Below are 24,656 nucleotides of genomic sequence, written 5' to 3' on the forward strand. Positions count from 1 at the left end.
CTGCACCAAGGCACGCTGTCTGCATGGCAGTGTGCATGGCCTTGGTGAGGGGACCTTTGAGTGGCGCTATTCATGCTGCTAACCTTGGGGGTCCCTCTTCAGTGCCAGTGCCCTAGGTATCAGGTTTACCCTTTACTAGGGACTTAAACGAATTACTGAAGTTGTGCCCATTGGTAAACGAAAAGTACAGTTTTGGGGAAGACCGTCTGTCACAGGGGACCTAGTTGGCAAGGGATCCAGTGCACTTCTGGTCAAAATTGCATATTTTTCCAGGCAAAAGTGGGGGCTAACAATGTCCAAAAGAAACACTTTTCTACTTTGAGTATTACTGCTTTGCTATGACATATGCAGACGACGCACAAATAGTGGTGTTATTTAATCAGATGTTGATTAAGTAGCCAGTAAACATAGAAACTGCATGACTAAAAGTATATGGATGCAAAACAATTGCTTATGTTAAACTCTGAAAAGATGGATGCTATCTTATTCGGCTCTGATACTTCCTTCTGGGATACGTCTTGGTGGCCCTTCAACATTAGCCCTCTTCCTTGTCTGGTTCAGAAAGTGGGGGTGTTGTTTGATGGACAGCTTTGCTTCTCTGATCATATCAACCAGGTCACATCCTCCTGCTTCCATCTCCTTAAAGTGCTAACGGAAGTGTTTCCATACTTTCCCCTGGAAATGCAAAATATGGTATTCTAGCATTAGTACTACCTAGGATAGACTATTGCAACGCACTCTATTTGGGGATCCAGAAACGACTACAACTGAAGCTGCGATCACTTCAAAATACAGCTGCTTGTCTGCTGCCTAAAATACTGATATAGAATTCCATTTCCAGTGCATTTATTACATTCAGAAATGAGAGAAGTTAAGGAATGCTCATTAATATTTAGCTATGCTAAACATAGGCTGGTCACTTGAGCTTTGGTACAGCTTGAAGTCATAACGTTCCACAGTTTAATATGAATAGTACATTGTGCATGCATACTCCTGCCTTATGAGTAATGCAAAGATGTTAGACATCTGCTTCACTGTATTAACATTTCATTTTTTTTATTTTATTTTTTTACACAGACTGTGATGCCATTCTATAACCTGGGCCTTTTGATTGGGCGCCTGTCTTCCAGGTGTTCTGATTCGCATCCCAACATTCGCAAACGAACTGTGGACTGCCTCTACTATCTTCTTTATATTCAGCTACGTTACGAAGGTATGGAGGCTTCTATTATCCTAACATTCACTCCTTGGTTCAGGACTATCTGGTTGCAAATGTTTACTCAACCTCTAGTGAGCCCTCTTCCGTAGCCACCCTCTCCAGGTATCATCTTCCAGCATTGCTTGGATTAATTAAAACATAAACCGTGAACAATAGGATCATTGGTGTGTTTTGGATTTCAAGTATTAACATATTTTCATTCTGTGCATGATTGGTCTGAAACTATACAGCAATTCATGTGCTGGTGAGTACTCTGCATTTGCTCTGACTGTTATCTTTATTTTGCAAGATAAAGCACTGGTGTGTGTCCCTGCTGCTCAGGCTTGATGGAGCCAGGACATGAACCCTCCTGTGACTGATGAACAGTGGTCATACTGCTGTGCCAAACCGCTGCCCTTTCTCCCAACTACCCGCTGTGCCTTGTACACTATAAGTTCTTACCTAGGCGGTACCGCACTCCCTCACATCTTAAGCGCATAGGACTGCGTGAGGAGGTTAAGTGCTTGCGATGTTCTGCTCCCAGGCCTAGTTTTTGCACCTGGCTTGGGAATGCTCCTTAATCATGAACTACTGGTGCATGGTGCACTGTAACTTCCAGGAAATTATCGGTCATCCACTTCCCTTTACTCCCCTGTTCTGCTTCCTTAGATATGGGAGGGTTGTGTCATCTACCTCTCGCCATCTCATTGCAATGCTTTTAATATTAGCGAAGCACAATCTGGCCAGGAACTGGGGTGGAAGGGTGGTTCCCTCGGTGTCGACATTGCTGAGAGGTGCTGCTTAATGTCAGGGCCAGCTGGCCCACTTCTGGGGTATGATGCCTCTCCAGTCCCACCCAAAAGACATCTGGGATCCATTTCTATACTTTATGCGTAAACAAGCTTCCACCCCACCTGTAATGCCAATGGAGTAATACTAGCACCCAACACCAATACTGTACGACTATATGTTTAAGTAAATTGGTGCTGCACCGGGGCCTGGGCCCCATGCATTAAAGCAGCTCTGTTAAATGTGGAAAGTGTGAATGCTGTCCGAAATTCTAATATGTAACATGTCATACTCTGCATGCTGTTTTTCTCTTCATCATAATGTATTTACAAGAATTCTTTTTCCCCTTTCTCTCCCCTTTTTTCTTTTCTCTCTTCTTGTGCCTGATGATGTTAATCTTACAGTGTAATATGTATGTTGATATGCCGATAAAGACATTTAAATAAAAACGAAACTGCTGAAGTTTCCGGTGGCACAGAGTTAGCAATACCTACGTGTACTGGGCCTCCATATCTGATAGAGACTACTTGCCGCAAATTCCTTAACGTAGAATTATCCCCAGGCGTGAGACTGGATCCAGAAAATGTTGCCACAGCATCCCTGCACACCGGGGAGATGGCACCATGCAAATCTGCCCTGACGTCTGTGTATATGACGTCAGCGAGGTCACATAAGTCTGACCCCAGCGCCTACGCCAGTTCATTCCTTTTTCTTGTGCAACGCGGATCTGGATCGTGCTCCTGGCCCGTTTTGGGCCTTTCCCTTTTCACTTACGGCGTGTTGTGGGAACAGTGTGCGAATGCCTTTGGGCATTATGACTTGCTCGTCTTGTGTGCGCCAGATGTCGGCTACGGACCCTCACCCCATCTGCACGTGATGTATGGGGAGCACCACGATACCACAGACTGTGAGGCGTGTCAGCAGATGAAGCCGAAGTCCCAGCGGGAGCGCCGGAAGAAACTCCTTTCGGCACGCATGTCCAGGTCGGCGGCGGCGCCGCGTCCGTCCCCCATGGAGAGTTTCAAGAACCGCTGCCTCCATCTTCGACATCGTCCGTCTCCCAGACTGCAAGAGCGCTGCTCACCTGTCGGTAAGTGTCACAGTTTGTCCCTGAGGGCTGGTTCTAGGCCTGTCGTCGACGGGCTCTCCGCGGGTGGTGCGGCCCCGCATGTCGTCCCCCTATCCACTGTTTCCCAGTGTGGGGGAGACTAGAGCCAAGATGGAGACATATGCGGCGACCTTGCAGACCTCGTTGGCTTCTCCTTCTCCTCCTGGGACGTCTGTGGATCCTTTGCCGTGTGCGGAGCCTTCTGCAGCGTCGCCGGTGGCCCCTGCACCGACGGGTTTGGATCCAGGTTCGAAGGATGTGGTGTTGTCGGGGTGCGGCCCTTCAGGGTTCCCTCTGTTGGACCACGGCGCCTCTGCCTTGCTGCAAACCCCCACTATGGTCCCTGAGGTGTCGCAGGAGGTTGCCCGGGCTCGGGCGTGTCCCCCTCAGCCCTCTGGGCAGGCGGCAGCCTTGTCCGTGATGACGCCCTTTAGGCGCCACCGGCTGCTGGACCGAGCGGCACCACAGGGGCTGGCGGAGGGCCCCGCTCGTCACTTTGTGGGACGAGGCTGGCAGGGGACCCCTCGTCCCTTCCCGGTCCCCTCTCGCCCCTCCACGCAGGCGGCTGCCTCGTCCGAGGTCGAGTCGACGCCTTTCTGGCGCCATTCCATCGCCACCACGGCTATCACCCAGCCTCGGTCCCCTGCGCCGTGCGCTGTGGCGGAGGTCGTTCCGGCACCGGGTGATGCTGACCTGCCTCTGGCTGCAGACTCTACGTCGCCAGGCCGGCATCGGGTCATTGACTCGTCTTCGGGCGCCTCCTCTTCTCCAGAGGTGTGGCACTTGCTGGTTTCGTCCTCGCCGGAGACGAGCCGCCGCGTTGTAGCTTTTTCCTTGACGTCGTCTAAGGACGGCTCCTCGCCGTCACCGCGACCACGGTCTTCGACTGAGGCACCGCAGGTTCCCCAGTCCTCTGTTCCTCTTCCTTCTTTCAAGACCTGGCCTTTACTTCCTCCAGTTGGCTTGGAAGACGCCCGCAATAGTTTGCAGCTGTCGCCTACAGAGGAGCTGCTTTCTCCACCGCGGTGCTGCCTTCGCTCACGCTGTTTCCACGGCTGTGGGAATTTTGCGCATGGGTGATACGGCTGCCCATTTCCCTGGGGATCATCTTCTGGAGGTCCTCCATCAGGGCTTTGGTGGTAGGGAGCTGCTGCTTCCCTTCAAAGGTTCGCTCCGTTCTTCTCTTTTGGGGGGTTGGGGCCGCCTCGCCAAGAGGGGCCCGGTGCCCCAACACCTTCTGCCCCACCACCATCCGGCGCTGTGTGATCCAGTGTGTCTTTCTCTCCACCCCTCTACTAGGGGCCCTCTTTTGCAGAATGCCTTTCCTTCACTGCTGCCACTGTTGTGACCCCCATCACGGGAGGCCCGCTCCCTAAACTCCATGGTCAGACATCAATTTGAGATTTTTTTATCTCTTAGGTGCCAGTAAACCAGATATGCTTTTATTATCAGAAACCTGGCTAACAGCTGAATCCAGCCCCGACATCTTAGCAGCTATACCTGACAAGTACTACATCCTCCAGACTAACAGGACGGAGAATAAAGTTGGTGGTGGGGTGGCGGCCATAATTTCTCAGGCACATAAATTCACTTCTCTGACTATTGTAGGTATTCCTTCTGTTGATAGCCTCCTTCTCATTTTTGAATCTACCTCTTCCTATTTCATTTGTGCACTTTTCTACAGACCCCCTCTTCTTATGCCCTCTTTCCCTCCGTCATTTGGCAATGTAAATGCCGACCTGGCCATAAACCACGCCAGAGTACTGATCATCGGTGACTTTAACTATTGGCCACATGACCCGTGGGAAAGCCTCTGTTCGGCTGAATTCACTGATCTTCTCACAAGTATGAACTACATCCAGCATATCAAGGTAGCCACACATATTAAATGTCACATCCTCGATCAGGTTTGGACATCCAATCTTGAGCTGTCCAACTTACAAATTCTCCCTTGCCCATGATCAGATCATTACAGTATCTCCTTTACGATCCCTTGCTTTTCCCCCATCAAAGCCCCCCCCCCCCCCCCCCCTCCCCCTCAGAACCCAATATGGCTAGAAATTGGAACCGGGTAGATATAACAGCATTTTGCTCTCTTCTAGCCACTTCTTTGCCCAGAACCCCTATACTTTCTGCCCATCTGATATCTCCTCATACCCAGGCGGAACACATCAATGCCTGGTTGGATTCAGCCAGAGACTGACTAGCACCACTGAAGAGAATCAAGCACAAAAGGCCCCATGATGCTCAGCGATGGTTCTCTGACATTCTAAAGGGAAAGAAATTAGCCCTGCGCCAGCTTGAGCGCAAATGGAGACTAGTCTATTGCCCAGAAAATAAGGCTATCTTCACATTAGCCCTCAAAGATTATAAGAATATTATCCTTAAGTCTAAAACTGATTATTTTTCATTAAAAATCCTTGACTCAACCAACAAAGCCCAAGGACATTTTCTCTGTTGTTGATGAACTGGTCAAACCTGACCATGTCACACCAAAGCCCATTCCCTCTCAACTTCTCTGTGATTCCCTTAACTCCTATTTTTTTGATAAAATTGCAATCATTAAAGCCAGCATTCCTAAAGCTGATGTCTCATCTGTTCCTTGTTGCCCACACATTAACCTCCACCATTTCGATCAATTCCCCCCTATCACCCAGGAGTTCCTTTTCTCTCTTCTTCACAGGCTTCGCTCTGGCTCTCCTACTGACAGCTGCCCTCCTCATATCACTCGGGATATTTTCCTCCGCTATCCTAAACCCCCTTTATCGCTCCTCAACAACTCCTTCACTGCTGGCATTGCCCCTAATCTCTTTAAGAGTGCAGAGGTTGTCCCCGTTTTGAAGAAAATTGGTTCCAATCCACTAATTCCTAGGAACTTCCGCCCCATATCATTACTACCCTATTTGGGAAAAGTTTTAGAGGCCCATAGCGCAGATTGTTTGAGCTCTTTCATAGAGCATTCTCATTATCTTGACTCACATCAAGCAGGCTTTAGGCCCAAACATTCCACTGAGTCTGTTGTCCTGGCGGCTCTTGACGAACTAAAGAAGGGAGCGGATCAGAACATCACGCAGGCTTTGGTGCTCCTGGATCTCTCGGCGGCTTTCAACACCGTCTACCACCATCTCTTGGTCAACCGCGTCTAGAGCGCCGGGGTCCAGGGCCCCCCACTAAAGTGGATAGCATCCTTTCTTAGTAACCGCTGTTAAGCGGTGCCTTGCCAATTTTACATCTGTGAAGAGAAGAGTGACTTGTGGGGTTCCTCAGGGGTCATCCCTCTCTCCTCTTCTCTTTAATCTGTATATCCTTCATTTAATTCTTGCCTTACGCAACATGGATGTCATCACTTTTAATGACGCCGATGACCTCCGGCTGGTTTTCAATATTGATTCCTCACCCGCCTCTATGGAGAATTTTCAAGCTACCATGACTTTCATCAGTAATTGGATGAATGCAAACCATCTTAAACTGAATCCTGACAAGACTGAGCTGGTTTTTACTGGGGGTCTGGCCAACCCTTGGAATTCCAATTGTTGGCCTCAATCACTGCGTTGCCCACCTTTCCCTGCCAGCTCGGTTAAAAGTCTAGGTATCCTCATTAGCAGTGACCTTACCATGAAAGCCCAGATAAATTCTGCGGTCTCTGCTAGTTTCTTCCATTTGCGAAGAATTCGTAAAATAAGTAGATTCTTAACAACCGAGGCTTTGATTCAAGTCATTTTGGCCCTTGTCGTGTCGCGTATCGACTATGCCAATTCTTTATACATAGGAATCCCAGCATACTAATCACGAAAGCTTCAATTGGTGCAGAACCAAGCTGCTAGGCTTGTTTACGGCCAGCCTAAATCTCTCCATGTCCAACCATTACTTAAGAGCCTTCATTGGCTCCCGTGATTCAACGTTGCCTTTTCAAACTTGGTTGTATTACCTTCAAGGCCCTTCTCAATCAGGGTCCGGCTTTCATCTCAACCAAAATACAGCGTTCTGTTCCTATTCGTGAGTTACGGTCATCCAATATGGACCTTTTGAGTCCCTGTCCATTTAAACGTAAAAAACATGGCAGTCTCAGATTTCCATCCTTAGCCCCACAATTTTGGAATTCCATCCCTCTGGATCTTCGTCTTTCCACTTCCTACTTCTCTTTTAGGAAATCTCTTAAATCTTGGTTGTTTGCTCAGGCTTTCAATTAGAGTATCCTCTGTGTCTGTTTGCATGTGTGTCCGCTTAGCGCCAAGAAACCGTTGGTGATCGTGCGCTCAAGAAATATTTTTAACATAACTCCTGGGGGCTTAATATGTTCGCCTCTACCAGTGCGGCTCTACGGGCCCTTAACACTCTGTGAGTGTTTGGCTAGGGCCACTGCTTGCTTGTGGGACTCGGCGGAGTCCCTTATGTCTGCTGGTTCTCAGAAGGGTGCCTGTGTTGATCAAAATCAGATAAATTCATTTTATACGACTAGGATTTTTCGTGTGCTTTGTTTTCGTTGTGCTTTGCTAACTGCATGTATTTCGGTTGTCCAGCTGGACACCTAGGAGTTTGATTGTATTTGACTGAGTCACAAATAGTTTGAAACTAAAAACTTTGTCAGTATAAAAGTGCAATCCCTTGTTGACATCCTTCACTTTTATTTATTTTTTTAAAATTTTTGGAAACCTTTATTGTGCATCAATAAGAGAACAAATACGGTCCCACAACCGTCAGGCCGGCCACGAATATACTTGAAGCACCAAAGCATGCAATACGGCGACACAGTAGCACATTATTACGTGAAGCAGACATGTAATAGTTAGACTGTATATCATCATAGTACTGTGTCCAGGAACAGTGAAGGTTTGTTTTATATTTTTGTTGCAGCTATTAAGGTCCGACATTTTAAGTTTACATAAACAGCAGACTAAGAAAATGGAGTCCGTGCAGGCGTGACGTGACAGTAACAACAATTGTATTGAGTAATCTAATTACCCAAAAATCAAGTCCCCCCCGGCGGGATGGCGGCTCAAAGTTTCTACAACAGGAGTATCAGACCTAACATCACACCCAGTGTCCACCGCCACCCACCCTCATATGTCCCAGACACGGACCCAAGAAAGAATAAAGAAAAAGAGACGAAAAACGAAGAAAATAAAAGGCACCATAGAAACTGAAATGAGGAAACGAAAAACCCATCCCCCCACCCTACACGCATGCAGAGGCTACGGCCTACCCCCCCCCCCCCCCCCCCCCCCCCCCCCCCCCAGCAGTGTGTCTGTCGCCCAATAAACCCAAAATATAGAACAAGGAAAGAAAGAAGAGAAAAAGAGAGAGGAAGTATTATAACACTTGAAATATAGGGAGTAAGAAAAGAATAGACTAATCTATGACTCCCATGAAAAGGGGGAAGGTGGGGAAGAGCCCACCAAATACCAGGCCTCCCGGACTCTGCAGCCTTAAAATATCTCCTACGCCATATGCAGCAATTAATTTGGAAGACATAGCACCAAAGGAGAGCCAGAATCATTCACACCCAGACCCCCCAGCCCACACAAAACCGCCACCCCATCAACAAGAGTAAACAACAGGACATGGCAACTGCAACCTTAAGTGGGGAAGAGCATCACATACAACGCATCCAATATATCAGAAAGCGTTCCAGTCCGGGTCACCGCCAGCCGATCAAGCAAAACCAACGAGAGGAACACCATCAGCCCTGGCCTGAACGTCGAGATCCCTCCAAGCATGGCCACCGCTGAGAGCACACCTCAGGCAGAACAAAGGAGCAAGATGGCCGCTCTCGACAAAGAAGAAGCAGAGGAGGAGGAAATGAGTGCCCCCAGTCACCAGCAAGTTCAGTGTCCAAAATGACGAACGCCCCTTCTATCGCAGGATGACACACACTCCACCAATGTAGAAAAGAGGCTCCGGAGGCAAAAGCAGCGAGGGGGGTCAGCAACTGGGAAGTCGATAAGCGGAGCCATAGTGGTGATTGCGTAGGCGAAGTCCCAGTTCTCGAAGTGGAGGGAGACTTTGTAACTGTAGCCTCATCGATAAGTAAACACCCAACATTGTAGCCAGGGACATGTCGCTCCTCTGTACTCTCATGTTGCAACATTGCATCCACTTCAGGAGTAATTAGAGGCAGCAGGGGGCCAGTCAGCCGCGGTCGCCCTATGTCAGATGTAGCTTCCTCAATCTTCCGCCCCAGCTCTCGGGTGTTTCGCCGCCATGTTGCCCTTAAGTCGGCAAGGGCAGCCAGGATGTCGCCACAAGTCAGGTCCCTCTGCAATGTCAGCCGGTCCGCACTGTGCAGCGGCGCCCTCGGATCAGCCTCCAGCTCGAGGACAGGCAGGACAGCGCGTACTGGGGATAGGGGAGGAGCTACCTTCTCGTTCTGAAAGGCAGGCGCCATTACCAACCCTTCAATGAGCCCACAATGGAGGGAGGGGGGCGACATCGCTATCGAGAAAAACAGCAGTTCGAGCCACCGAAGGAAGAGCGGCTCATAGTCCGGGGGCGGCGCAAAGTGAGAGCCCCCTCGCCTCCTGTTGATGCGGGTGGTCCACGGCTGAGAAGGCGCTCCAAGATGGAGTCTGCTCAGCCTGCAAGCAGCGTAGCAGAGGGAAGCGTTGCAAGAAGGGCTCCCGCCTCGTAAGTAAACACTTCGTCCCAAAAGGGAGTCTCACCACAATGGAAAGGGTCAACTCCGTCCACCTCCGCAATCGGCCGCACTCCCTTCGACATCGGCACCTCCCCAGCTCGTCCCACCGACTACGTCCAGCAGCGTCCAGCCGCGGCGATCGGCACAGGTTCCAGGGGCAGCATCGGAGGTCGGCAAACGGTGCGAGTTCTCCGTCAAAACAGCAGGCAGAGACCTCAGAGGAACGCGAGTGGCATGAGCGCGTTTATGTCTCCGTTTTAACGCGGTGTAGGCGAGGATAAATGTCAGGATATCGATGCGGGATCGGACGGCTTGCGGAGCCGGGAGCCTACACATCCGTCCCGTCCACCATCTTGGCTCCTCCGATATCCTTCACTTTTAATGATTTATTGCCCAAGCCTACAAGGGTATATTGAGTTCACCAATTTTCTAGAAACATGGATTGATCTGCGGCACCATGTGTTGGATGGCCGGGAGTTGGCAACGTTTATTCTTTGCTCCGCTCTGAACATTTCAGAGGTGCTTGGTCGTGCCATGGCTTCTTTGGTCGCGCTTCGTCGACATGCCAGGCTTCGGGACAGTGTGTTCCCGGAGAACATTTGGGAACAGCTGGTGGACCTTCCCTTTGATGGCGCTCTTTTGTTCCACGCTCCTGCGGACTCGGCCATTCAGAGGTTCCTGGCTCTGACTAATGCACAAAACAAATTTTTGCGGTGCATAACAAAACTTCCCAAATCAACTCCATTAATACCGTTGTACATGGATTTGGGATGTCAGAAAATCAAGGACATAGCGAGTTTTCGATCAATGGCATACTCGAGGAGGCTTTGGGTTACGCCTGAACTAACACACTACGCCTTGGCACTCCTTGAAACCAGAAATATGGACACAGGGGGGAAATACCATGGTTTAAACAGGTAAAGTCGCAATATAAAGCCCTGGGAATTGAGCAACTTTGGGACAATCCATCAGAAAACATCTTCCCATCACGAAAGGCTCTTAAAGAGATGTATTGGACTAATATTACCCAAAGGGAATTTCAAACTCACACGGATGCATCACTAACCAGGGCTTTTCTGGATCTTAAACATATCCCTGAATATGAGCGATATTGGGACCCTTTTGCCATCCCCAATGATAGAAAGCTATTTCTCCAATATAGGGTAGGAACTCTCCCTATTAACACATTTACAAGTAAATGGTCAAGTAGTAAAGATCACCATCAGTGTCCGTTCTGTCCAGCCCAATCAGAAACCTTAGCACATGTTATGTTCATATGTCCAGTTTATAAAGCTACACGTCATAAATGGATTAAACCTATATGTTTACAAAAAGGCATCCATAGCGGTACTGAGGCACTCAGGATTGTTAGAACTGACTGCTCCGATAGTATGGTTATTGCACTTGCTAAGTTTTTAAAATAGATGTGGACTATACGAAGAGACAAATTGAAGCAAAAATAGACTGCAGTGTCCTAACCCGTCCTTTTTAATTGAAAGCATCAGCTTTTTAATCTTCTTAACTTTATAATAACTTTTAGGTTTAAAGTATTTTATTAAGGCATAAAAAACACGGGGAGGGGAGCAGGAGGTCAGGCAATCATACAATACAAGAGGCAAAACGTTGCAGCGAGTCAGAAGAAGAAGAGGGAGGCAGGGTGCCCCAGAGGGTAACAAGGCAAAAAACATAAGGCAGTAAGTCACTGTAAACAACCCCCCGTAGGCCCCCACTCCCTAGGCAAGGCCAAGCCAGAATAGCACTCTGCGACACAGCAAAAGAGAAGCATACCACACCACCCGCCCCTCGACCCCAGAAAAGGAGAAGAAAGAAAAGCAAGGAGGAAAGAAAAGAAAACAACACCCCAACATCCCCGTCCGAAAAGCAGCATTAGAAGCATATAACCCCACTTCCCACCCCCAGCCCCCGGTCCCCAATCCGCACAATCACTCCGCCGCTGGCGCCGGCGGTGTCAGCCTAAGGAGGCGCAAGTACCGTGGGCACGTTAGCTCGCGAAATTCCGTGGACAGCAGTGCCAAAAAGGGATGCCAGAGCTCCTCAAACTGGTCAATATTCCCAGCCACTGTTAGCGATATCTTCTCCATACCCAGTACCTGCCAGAGCCTATGCAACCAACCAGTGATAGAGGGGGCAGTGGGGGTGCGCCAAAGGACAAGTATGTTCTGAACGGCTGAGCCTAGCGCAATCGCAATCTGCCTGCCCCTGCGGGATTTCAGCGGGTACATCAAGTCATTGGGGAGGCCAAGCAAGACATACGCGGGGAAGCGCGGGAGCTCAATCTCAAAACGCCTATCCACCTCATCTAAGACTTCCTTCCAGTAGGCCGACAGCACCGGGCACTCCCAGAGAATGTGCGTGAGGGTGCCCTCCTGTCCGCAGCCGCGCCAACAACCCTTATCGCCTAGTTTGCGCATCTCGTAGAGCCGCTCCGGGGTGTAGTACCAATAGGTGGACACTTTAGTGAAGGTTTCCGTCAGCCCAGTGTGGTACGCAGAGTGCCTCGCCCGATACGCAATCTTGTCCCATTCCTTGTGGCTCAGGGTCCTGCCCAGTTCCCTGTGCCAGCGCTCTCTCCCTGGGTTATGGTAGTGAAACGGCGGGGGTTGGAGAAATTTATACAAATCAGTGATGAGTTTGGCGTCCGAGGCCCGGGTCACCAACCATCGCTCATAGGGCGTAATCGTACGGGCGGCGACGTCACGCACTGAGGGTTGAAGAGCCCAGTGGCGGACTTGCATGTAGCGCAGTCTGTCCCCCTCCGTCAGGCCAAACTCCTGTCGGAGCTGCTGGAAGGGGAGCACGCCCTCCGGCCCGTAGATCTGGAAAAGCGCTCTACATCCCGCACTCACCCAGTGGGAAAAGGCCCCCGGCTCCAGACCCGGAGTGAAGTCCGGGTTGCCAGCAATGGGAGTGAACGGCGATGGAAAAGTGGTGAGCTCCCGAAGCTCACACACCGCGTCCCACACTCTTAGCGGGACCCGGGTGATAAAGGAGGCGTAGAGATTAGGCGGGCGGTGAACGCGCCGTAGGAACGGGACCTCCTGGAGGGTACGGCCCGCAACTGCCTGGTCTTGAAAGAGCCAGTGTTTGTCCGATTCCCACCGGCTCCACTCCACCAGGTACCGGAGCTGCGCCGCCTGAAAGTACTTCCGGAGGTCCGGGACCCCGAGACCTCCCGCCTCCGGGGCAAGCATGGAGAGGACCCGCTTCATCCGAGGCTTACGGCCTTGCCACACAAAGCGGGAGATGTCTGCCTGCGCCTGCCGTATCCAGCCCACGGGGGGCTGAAGAGGTAGAGCGCGGAAAAGATACAGGATCTGGGGCAGTATCGTCATCTTCACCGCCGCAATACGGCCCAGCCACGAGAGTAGGCCCTTGTTCCATCGGCCGAGTTCCTCCTTTATCTTTTTGCCTAGAGAGGAATAGTTAGCTGCGACCATGGCAGGCAGGGTGGGAGCAAGCAAAATGCCCAAGTAAGGCACCGTGGAGGAGGACCACTGCAAAGGGAAGAGACTTTGAAGGTCCCGTCTGGTGTCGGCAGAGAGCGACACATCCAGTGCAGCTGACTTGGTCATGTTCATTTTAAAGCCCGCAACGCGGGCAAAAGCGTTCAGCTCCTGGACGCAGGCAGGGAGCGACCGCCTAGGGTCATCTAGGGTCAACAAGACATCGTCCGCGTATAAGCTGACAGTGTGTGTGTATTGCCCCATCTTCACCCCAATAGCGTCCGGGTTGTCGCGGATCCTCTGCGCAAACGGCTCCATATAAAGGGCGAAGAGGAGCGGCGAGAGAGGGCAACCCTGTCTCGTGCCGCGCTCAATGGTGAAGCTGCTGGAGCTGTGTCCATTGACACGCACTGACGCCGACGGTCTCCTATAGCAGTTAAAGACCATAGTGCGGAACTTCTCGCCGATTCCCAGTTTCCCAAGGACCAGCTCGAGGTATGGCCAATGAACCCTATCAAAGGCCTTCTCCGCGTCGACCGATAGCAGCATCCGCTCCCCCGGGACGCGTGAGGCCTTTTCCAGGACGTGCGTCACTCTCTTCGTGTTGTCGACCGTCTGCCTACCGGGTACAAAACCGGCCTGATCTGCCTCCACCAAACCTGGTAAGTGTAGACCCAGTCTGGCCGCCAAGATTCCGGTGTAAAGCTTGAGGTCCACATTTAGGAGCGAAATGGGCCGGTACGAGCCGCACAAGGTCCGGTCCTTCCCCGGCTTGGGGATAACCGACACAGTCGCCGAGAGGAGGTCCGGTGGGATGGCGCCCGGTTCGGAGAAGGAGTTGAACAAGCGAGCCAAGAGAGGAGCGACAGTGGGACAGAAGGTCTTGTAGAACAAGGCCGTGTAGCCATCCGGGCCCGGGGCTTTGCCATGCTTCAGCCGTGCGATCGCGGAGATGACCTCCTCCACGTGAATGTCCCTCTCCAGGTGGTCCGCCTGGGAGGGGTCCAAGGCCGGGAGGGTCACGGATTCCAGATAGGCCTCAGCCTCTCCCGGTGGGGAAGAGTCTGAAGCGTACAGTGCCTCGTAAAAGGATCGAAAGGTATCTGCCACCTCCGCGTCACCAGAAACCGGGATCCCATCCACTCCCACCAGCTCCTTCACCACATTGCGTTGCTGCGCAACCCTAAGCCTATGGGCCAGGAGCTTACCGCACCTGTCTCCGCCGGTGTAAAAGGCATGTTTCAGGCGCAGCGCTGCGTATTCCGCCCGATCTAGATCCAACGCAGAGAGGAGTTTTCTTGCCGCCTTCAGTTGCTTCCAAACCCGAGGTGCCCCCGTCCGGCGGTGGACCTGCTCAAGCTCCCTAACCTGCGCCGTCAGTTCTTCCCTCTTGCGCTGGCGTTCCTTATTTTCCGCCGAGGAGATGGAGATAAACTCTCCCCTGACGACTGTTTTCAAAGCCGCCCACTGTGTAGCCAGGGACGTGTCAGAGTTGTTATTGTGGGTCAGGTAGTCCCGGATGACCTCCTCCACTCGCTTCACCACCGATTTCTTATGGAGAAGCGTGTCCCGAAGCCGCCACATCCCTCTCGAGGGGGGGGGCGCCGGCCACGCAAAAACTCCGGAGACCGGCGCATGATCGGACAGAGACAAGACCCCGATGTCCGCCGCCGTGGCGGCCGAGCGAAGTGGGCCGCTCACCAAAAGATAATCCAACCGCGAATAAGTGCGGTGTGCGTGGGAAAAGTAGGAGTAGTCCCTATCGGTGGGATGCATGGTGCGCCAGAGGTCATGCAGGTCCATCTCTGCAATCTGGTCCCGCACCGCTTTAGAAAGCTCCCCTGTCTGCGGAAAACGCTGGGCAGACCTATCTAGAGTGGAGTCGAAGACCATATTCAGGTCTCCCCCCAGGATGACATGGCGATCGGGCGAGGCAGTAACGTCCACCAATACCGAGTCCAGGAAACGATCCTGGTGATCGTTTGGGCTGTAGACCGAACCAACCGTAAAGGTAACACCTCCTAAGCGCATGCGATACACTAAGAGCCTCCCCTTCTGCTCGGCATGTTTATACAGCACCTCCCCCCTAAAGGAGCTGGCTAGAAGAATGGCCACCCCAGCGGTCTTAGTCGCAGCAGAGGAAAAAAGTTGCGTGGGGAACTTGGCAGAGCGCAACCTATGGCAATCTCTGGAGAGTAAATGGGTCTCCTGCAGGAGGCAAATATCCGCCTGCGACCCCTCCAATAGGGAGAGGATCGCCCTACGCTTTACAGGGTTATTCAGACCCTTGACATTAAGGGTCACTACTTTCAGGGGTGGCATCGCCTCCAGGGAAACAGCGCGCTATGCAGCAGGCGGGGGATCAGCGGAGGGGGCGCGCGGGGCAGGGGCGCAGGGAAGGCCAGAGGCGGCATCGTACTCGTTCGGGCAGCTTCGGACGGGACCCCCCCACAACAAACCAACAATGAAACCCCCCCAAAAACCATTGATGGCAACCGGCCAAAACAAAAAGCAAAAAACAACACCCCATAGTCTCAGTCTAGCCCAAATGGGCGAGTCTGCAGAAAACAGTCAAGTGGACGTCCAGCCACACACCACCCCCCCGCCCCCCCAACTCCCAGCCCAGCATCGTGAAAGCTAAGAACCTCTCCCCCCGGAGAAAAATTAGGCCGTCAAGGCCACACCAGTAGATTCAGGCAAGTTCCTGGCCGCAGTCCTCAGGGCCTCCGCCATGTCAGCTCTGATGGTAGGCGAGTCCGGACGACTCACTGGCGCCGACGATGGGCGCCTTCTCGACCTCCGCCGGCCCCGCCGCTCGGGGCGCCTCCATGCGGGTGTAGCCCCGTCCTCCGTAGCAGTAAGACCCAGCACCCCGCAGACATCTTGTAAGGAGCGCAGCTGATGCAGTACCCCATTCCATCGAAAGATAAGACGGAAGGGGTGACCCCAGGAGTAGGCTGTCTCGTGCTCTCGCAGAAAGTCCGTAGCGATGCGCAAAGACCTGCGCTTTTGCAGTGTGATGGCAGACAGGTCCTGATAGAGCGCCACAGGTCTGTCGCGGAAGGTCAATGGTTGCTTCCTACGGGCCTCAGTCATGATGCGCTCCTTTAGAGGGAAATCCGGCAAGAATGCCAGGATATCAGGCGGGGGTGCCGATGACTGGCGCTGGCGGCCCACCCTGTGTGCTCTGTCAATGCGGATGGGAAAATCCGCTCCCTCCTCCAAGATGTCACGGAACAGGTCCTGCAGGTAAGCCACTAGGTCCGCACCTTCATCGGCGGATGGAACACCCCGGACCCGGATGTTGTTCCTCCTGGACCTGTTCTCGAGGTCCTCCGAGTGGGCCTGGAGCTCGACACATTGCTCCCGGAGGCGGAGGACATCCTGTTGGAGATGGGTTATCTCCTCATCGCGGCGTTGAGCCGCCGTCTCCACAGTCTCGACCCGTTCGCCCAGGCCCTCGACTTCCCTGCGCACCTCCCGGACCTCTCCAGCCACTTCGGTCTTAAGAGTCTGAAATTCCTCCTTGAGGGAGGTGAATAAGTCCTCCATGAAGGACCGCGTGACCGGCGGCTCGCCCGCAGTTGCGTCCGTTGATGCCCGGGAGGCCCCCGGGGACGGCTGCCTCCTGTCGCGTAGTTGCTGGGACCTGCCGAGCATTTCCGGCAAGGTGCGATCACCCCGTGCCGCGCCACGTCTTCCAGTCATCTTGGGGCCCGGTAAAGCCCAGGATCAGTTGCTGTAGGCGAGCGCCACCGCTCGTGGGCACCAGACGTGAGGCCTTCGCCGAGGACAAGGGTAGTGCGTCACAGGCGACAAAATGGCGGTCCGGGCATGGGCAAGACGGCCCTCGGGCCAGCAGGGCAGGCAGCAATGTCCGAAGAGTAGGCCTCCCGTCTCGTGGTCCCAGGGAAGGCAGTAGATGAGCTGGCGCCAGAACGAGTCGAGGCTCCCGTGTGAGAAGGGCGCGGGCAGGGGCCACCGGGCTCAGCCACACAAAGACAAGATGGCGGGAGGGTGGGACCCAAGAAGGCAGCCCGGGCCAGCAAGTCCGTGGGCAACTCTCAAATGATAACGGGTCCGGAAAATGCGAACCCGGTGCCTCCCCCCATCACCAGTCGATTGCCCGGTTCGGGCACTGCTCGAACTCCGCCATCCAGCGCCTCCGGGCGCGGAGTTCGCAAGGCGTCGCCCCTCGAGACCCCAGGCAGTGGGGGGATCGCCGGTACAGGGCTAAAGTCCGTCGCCCAGCAATGGTGCTTGCCACCAGGGCACCGCCAGGAAGCCACCTCGCTCCGCGGAGTCCGTCTAGTCCGCTCCTTCGGGATCTCCGGCGTTCCGCTTTTCAGCACTCGGGCCAGCCAAGGTGCGCGGACAGCGCCGCACTACGCTCCGCCTCCAGGCTCCTCTCCTCGGGGCGACCCGGGCTCTAATCCTCGGAGCGATCTCCGAATAAACTTTTCGGGAACTTCCCCCGGGGCTCCAGAAGTCAAAGTGGCACCAAAATGTGCCCCAGGAACTCCGGCACAGTCTCTCGCCCGCAGTGCAGCTGCGGGGGGAGAGAGGCGCAGGAATCGGGGCTCGAGCTGAGCCGGGCCGGAGGAGCTACGGGAGGAAGCGTCCGCTCACCCCGCCATCTTGGCCACGCCCCCTATAATAACTTTTAAATGGTTTATTTAACCTTTTTAAGATAAATTATATTTATATTCTTAAGAAAACTGTGTCTAGACCACCCTGTTCAAAGCATGATCAAATAGCTTACCCATGTTCTATTACTGATCCTAAGGACATCTGGATGTAATAAGTATGAAGTGTTCTATATTTTAATTGATTGTTATTTTACTGTATTGTCTTTTATGACTTGTGTCGCAATAAAGACTTATTGACTTGAACTGCTTGCTGATGGTTTTTGGACTGGCTTGAGTTGCGCCTCGGGATGTCCTTCTCCGGGGTCGCTGCGCTGCTGGCCTAGTCTGGCCTGCTGTATGCTGCCTTGCGTCTTAGCTCTGCCTGATTCCACTTCTTCATTTTTTGGAGGGCCGTGTGCGCGGACTCTTCCCTTGGGGTGTGTCCGGGGCCTTCCTGGCCTCTGTCCTCGGCTGGCGTCTGGCTTGTCCTGGGTGCACCGTTCCGTGGTGTTGTCTGCTGCGGGATGTGCATGCCGGTGCCGACCTGCTGTTCTTTTGCATCACTGTGCCTTCTTGGCACTTTACCGGCACAGCCGTCCTTGCCTTGTCCACTGCTTGAGGCTGGGGTGTGTTCGACCCTCTTCCAGTGGGCCCTGCCTTCAGTTCTCCCTCTCCTCCATAGGGGCTGAGGTAGTTCTTGAGTTTCTTGTGCCTCCTCGGGCTCTGTCTGTCCCCGCGGAGTGTTGGGCAGTTTTCCCTGGGTTGCCTCGGGCTACCCTTCCGCTCCGCCAGCCTTATTGCTGAATGCGCCGTTCTGTCTTGTCCATTGACTTCCGGCTGTGATAGGCTTGGCTGCCGTCTTCACTGGGTGTCCCCGGTGTGGGGGGCTTGCCTTCATTCTACCTCTTCTCCTTGGAGTTTCTAGGTTGCTCTTCTTCCTAGGTGCTCCTCTTCATTATTTGGGCCTTGGGGCTTCTGGTGGAGATTCTTGATACCTTGAATGGGTGTGTTGCGCTCTGGCCTCCTTTCGCCTTGCCCTCGCTTCTCCTGCTGATTGACGGCGGGCTGCCTCTCTCTGCTTGTCTTCCCTCATCCCCTTTGGGGTTGGTGATCTTCTAGATCCAGGGGTACCCCTTGCCTGGGGGCACAGGGCTCTACTGCCTGTCCGTTGGACTTGTCCCTGGTGGGACTTTTTGTTATGGCCAGGCTGGTGGGGTCCTCTCGGAGACCCTCCTTCGGTATGGCTAGTGTATCTATTCTACGTTAAGGAATCTGCGGCTAGTAGTCTCTATCCGATGTACAAGTTACTTACTTTCGGTAACGATGTATCTGGTAGAGACGATTCTAGCCGCAGATTCCTTCACGGCCGCCCTTCCTCCCCGTTCTGCAAGGACCTTCGGCTTGGTCTTCTGCGCTCGCTTCCCTGTGGGTGGCTGTCTTCTGGGAGTGCATTCATCATTTCTTTCCTGGCAGGATGTTTTGTCCTGTTTATTGTTCCATCCCTCCCCTTTGGCCATTGGAGGATGGGTTTATAGGTAACTCTGTGCCCTTACGTTCTGGTTGCTCCGGTTGGTGCCTGCCTTCCACCCCTCCCCCTTTCATTACGAGGGGTTCTGGCCCCTCTGCTTTCCTCTTGGTTGGGGTCTTTTGGCTGGGCCTCTGCCCTTTGTTCCTTGTGGGGGATGTCACATTCTTTGATGGGGCTGTCCTGGACTATTGTTGTTACTTGTTTGTCCCAGACTTGTTCCCCTACATTGTCATTGGTTGGAGTTGTAATCCTGCTGCAGGTTCTCATGACATTTTTTCATATGTTCTTCTGTCTCCAGGGGGGCTATCTCCCTACTTGCAGGTTTGCTGCTCAGGGCGGTGCCCTGTTCTTTCTTCTTCCCTGCCTTTGGGTACTGCAGTGTCTGGCACTGCCCCTTATGGTGGTGTTCCTTACTATTCCCTTTTCCAATTTTTCTGCTCTTTCACACACTGTTCCTATACTCTCACAGTTTTGTCTTGGCTCCGCGATGTGGCGCGGAAAAGTTCTCCGAAGAAAACTGACGTAGGTGCGCCGGGGTGGGACGTATGCGATCTCGCTGATGTCACGTACGCGGACAACGTCAGGGCGGAGTCGCATGGTGCCATCCCTCCTGCGCGCAGGGATGCAGTGGCAAAATTTTCCGGATCCAGTCTCACGCCTGGGGATAATTCTACATTAAGGAATCTGTGGCTAGAATTGTCTCTACCTGATACATTGTTACCAAAGGTAAGTGACTTGTACTTCAATGGAGGTTGCAACCAACGGCGTTGATAGATCAGGTAATATGAAAGAGACAGTTATTGATTCCTCACCTTAGAATTACCCCCAGGCGTCAGACTGGAACCAGAGAATTTTTTCTTCAGCGCGTCGATCGGTGCCGTCGGTCGAGACTGCTTTAGTCTTTGCCGTTGTGTTCACCGGAATGATGTTGCGGTATCTACTTAGATGCCGCCCTCGTGCGCTGACGTCAGTTCTTTCTTTTTCCGCTAAAGCCAGCGCAGATCCAGAGAGAGCAGTACCTGGAGTCACTTTTTGACTCTGTTTTGGCTACTTTTGTCGACACCTTTTTTGAGTCGTTCGACTCCTGGTGCATGGAGGGATGTCACCTTGAACCGGCTTCAAGGCTTGCGACTCCTGTCACAAATTGATGTCGTTCATGGACCAGCACCTCATGTTCTTTTTGGTGCTTGGATCGGGACCACGACCCTAAGTCGTGCTCCGACTGCTGAGGCATGAACTCGAAGTCTTTACAGGAGCGATCCTGAAAGCTTCTCAAGGCCAGGCATTCCGCTCCGCGCCATTTGAGGTCCCGGTCGAGAGGGAGGTCGCAGGACCGGTGGCGAAGCCTCCACCACCACTCGTCATCGAAGTCTTCGGGTAAGTCGAAGCACAAGAAGAAGGCGAAGAAGCATAGTCGCTCTTCGCGTTCTCCCTGTCTGTCGGCCTACACGACGTGGGAAGCAGAAGGTAGTTGTCCGTCTCTGCCCGCAGAGCCTGTTGGGTCGACTCCGGCCTTCCCTACCTTTCCGGGAACTGGAGCAACCCTACCCAGCTTTGCAGCTTTTACGAAGCCTTACATTCCATCTTTGGGCAGCCCACTCTTCCGGCGCGCCCTCGGGTCACGCAGACTTGGCACGGGGCTCTAGGCCTTCGATGCCAGTGGCTTCGGCTCCGAGGGCCCCCAAGGATCGGTGCCAGTCGACCTTTTGACACCTCCTCCGGTGCCGAATCCAGTCAAGACACCTCCGCCTCATCCGACGCCGCTTGTGTTCCCAGCTGATGTCGACCCCAGCCTCCCCTAGATGTAGACCTGGAGCTGGACCGATGTTAGCCGGTAATTCTTCCCTGATGTTTCCTATTGCCCTGAGTTGCTACCAGGGGAGGGTGAGGAGGACTGGTACCCTCCAGCAGAACAGTTAAAGGAACTGTACTGGGGAGAGGAATTGGGTGATGCCAGCAGTCTGGACATCTCCCCAGACCTTGGCATGCTTTCTCCCCCTACCGTGGCTAGGGAGAGGGTGCATGTTATGCAGTGGTGTTGCTTAGGGGAGCCAAGGCCTTAAACCTCGAGCTTCATACGATGGCGGTCAGAACTACTCTCCTGACCGAGGTGCTTCAGCCGGCAGCGGCCTCTTCAGAGCTGTTCAATGAGGCCCTCACAGACATCCTTCTGGCCAGTCCACCAGTGCTCCCTCTGCAGCAGACGTCAAGCCCTCCTAGTCTGACCTTTCAGGGCCACCTTTTGCCAGTTGGCAGCAGGTTTCGCCATCACCTTCCCCACTGGCTCAACATCACACCGTACAGGTGGGTTAGCAGATAGTCTGAAGGGGCTACTCCCTAACGTTCGAGACTACTCTTCCATCCATGCCACCTCAGACCCATCACATGTTGGAGAATCACTTGGCCATTCTGCAACAGGAAGTTACGGCTCTCTTGGCCAAGGGAGCCATCGAGCGAGTTTCTGCCCCATAAGTAGGTTGTGGCTGTTCTTCCCACTACTTGCTGGTGCCCAAGAAGGACAAGGGCCTGCATCCTATCTTGGATTTTCGGAACATGAACGGCTTCCTTTGGAAGGAGAAATTCAGAATATTGACACTGGCTCAAGTCCTCTCTGCTCTCGACCTTGGAGACTGGATGGTAGTGTTGGACTTACAGGGAGCTTATTTTTATATCCCCGTCCTGCCGGCCCATCAGCGTTACCTGCGGTTCATGGTAGGCCACAAGCACTTTCAGTTTACTGTGCTCCCCTTCGGCCTTATCAGCGCCCCTCGGGTGTTCACGAAAGTGATGGTGGTGGTCGCAGCCCATCTGCGCAGATCAGGTGTTCCAGTCTTCCCCTATCTTGACTGGCTGTCCCTTCCCCAACCAGAGTTCACAGTGGTGACAGATGCATCACTGCTGGGGTGGGGTAGTGACAGGAGAGGCGGAAATCAGAGGCCTCTGGCGGAGTCCATGCTCCATACCAACCTTCTGGAGCTTCGGGCGATTCGTCTTGCACTGACAGCATTCCTTCTCTCTCTCTGGGGAAGAGTAGTGCAGGGGTTCACGGACAACACCACCGCCATGTGGTACTGCAACAAACAGGGCGGGGTGTGGTTGTAAACCCCATGTCAAGAGGCTTTCCGCCTTTGGACATGGCTGGAGCATCAGGGCATATCTCTGGTGGTGCACACCTGGCAGGTTCTCTGAACGCCAGGGCGGACAAACTCAGCCGCAGGTGCATGATGGATCACAAATGGCGTCTTCACTCTGAGATGGAGCAAGGTCTCTTTCAGCAGTGGGGAGAGACTTGGTTAGATCTATTCGCCACCAAAGAGAACGCGCAATGTCCCCCTTTCTGCGCGTTGGAATTTCCAAGGCGGCACTCACTAGGCGACGCTTTTAGTCACAAGTGGAATTGCAGTTTTCTATCCGCCTTTCTGCCTATACCACTTCTGCCCAAAGTGCTGAAGAATATCAAGCACGACCGGCTCAAGTCATTCTTGTGGCCCAGGATTGGGCACGAAGAGTCTGGTATCCCGAGCTGTTACATATGGCCATGGATCCTCAGATCAGGCTTCCTCTTTTGGAGGATCTTCTGCCGCAGCAGCAGCGGACGTTCCTCCAACCGAACCTGTCCAGCCTCCACCTCCTTGCATGGAGATTGAGCAGCAACAGTTGACCGCATTCGACCTTCCTCCTGAAGTCTGTAATGTTATCTTGGGAGCCAGGCGCCCTCCACCAAAACTGTATACGCCTGTAGATAGAACAAATTTGTGGCATGGTCCCTAGCACAGGCTGTGGATCCCCTTTGTGCCCCCCTTTCAGAGGTTCTCCTCTTCATTCTTTCTTTGGCCCAGCAGGGCTATGTTCTGGGCACTCTCAAAGGCTATCTTTCTGTCATTTCGGCCTTCCTTCGGCTGCCTGACCAGCCTTCTATTTTCAAGTCCCCTATTGTAAATCGCTTCCTTAAGGGCATTACTCACTTGCTTCCTCCAACCGCTTTCGTAATGCCCCAGTGGGACTTGAACCTGGTTCTCGCTTATATTATGTGAGCTCCTTCTGAGCTGCTACATAACTGTCCTCTCAGGCTTCTGACCCTTAAAACTGCATTTCTGAGCTGATTAAAAAGTGCTGCTCTGTTGACGTGGCTTCCCCCTTGTCTGTATGTTGTATTCCGTCCCACCCCGATATCTGTCTTATGAACTAATGTAAATGTGTCCCTAAAGTGCTTGCATTCACATATGCTATTGTACTGTCTTTTGAGCTTTTCAATAAAAAGAGTTTTAAAAAAAATGCCTTTCTGTTTGCCATCACCTCTGCTCACAGGATGAGTGAGCTTCAAGCCCTTTCTTCTAAACCTCCTTTCCTGGCTGTTCATCCGGACGAAGTTGTCCTTGGCGCTACACCGCCTTTCCTTCCCAAAGTGGTTACCTATTTCCACATAGGACAGACCATCACTTTGCCCACCTTCTTCCCACCCGCGTTTTTCTAAAGAGGAGGAGAGGATCCACCGTCTAGATCCAAAACGTGCGCTTACGTTATACCTGGATTGCACATATAGGTGCCGAGAATGGTTCAGTTGTGCAAAAATGAACCATCTCCTCATGGGTCATTCTTTGCATCAAAATCTGCTATTCCTTAGCGGGTAAGGAACCTCCAGTGGGGTTGCCTGCCCATTCCACCATAGTGACGGCAGCCACTACTTCTTTGGGGCGTGGAGTTCCCCTTTATGACATCTGCCAGGCAGGTACGTGAGCTTCACTGCACACGGTTGCAAACACTTCTGCCAGGAGAGCCAAGTCCGGAGAGACAGCTTTTTCGGCCGTTCAGTTCTCCAGGACTTTCTGGTCTGAACCTGGTTAGCAGACCCACCACCAGGGTTGGTATTTCTGGGGAATCTATTCTAAGGTGAGGCATCCATAACTAATTGTCTCTTTCCGATCAACAAGTTACTTACCTTCGGTAACAATATATCTGTAAGAGACATGGTTTAGTTATGTATTCCTCACTGCCCCTCCCATCCTCCCGGTTCTGCGACCTGATGACTAGGGTAAGGGACTCCCTTTCAGGGCCCTAGTGTGAAGAACTTACGTCGGCGGAGTATAAGTAGATACTGCGACGTCATTCCGCCGACCACGACACCAATGACGAACGCGGAGTCGACCTACACCACCTATTGATGTGCAGCAGTACTGTGAGGAAATTATTCTCCGCATCCAATCTGACGCCTGAGGGTAATGGTAAGGTGAGGAATCCATAATGTTAAATGCTAAAGTTAAAAAATGATTTATAAAGCGCACGTACACCAGATGGTTTCATGGCGCT

At 52.8% G+C, this 24,656-nt stretch overlaps 1 protein-coding gene across 2 annotated transcripts in view; it reads left to right on the plus strand.

The window, feature by feature from the left end:
- MROH1 (maestro heat like repeat family member 1) overlaps positions 1 to 24,656 on the plus strand; it is a 2,204,128-nt gene that overhangs the window by 1,561,183 nt on the left and 618,289 nt on the right. For both annotated transcript variants that reach the window (XM_086966435.1, XM_086966436.1), the window contains exon 29: positions 1,078 to 1,213. In XM_086966435.1, coding sequence (XP_086822561.1) covers positions 1,078 to 1,213 — 136 coding nt within the window. The remainder of the gene's footprint in view (positions 1 to 1,077; positions 1,214 to 24,656) is intronic.

The sequence above is a fragment of the Lissotriton vulgaris genome, chromosome 4_1 (genome assembly GCF_964263255.1).
Source record: "Lissotriton vulgaris chromosome 4_1, aLisVul1.2, whole genome shotgun sequence".
Lineage (NCBI taxonomy): Eukaryota > Metazoa > Chordata > Amphibia > Caudata > Salamandridae > Lissotriton > Lissotriton vulgaris.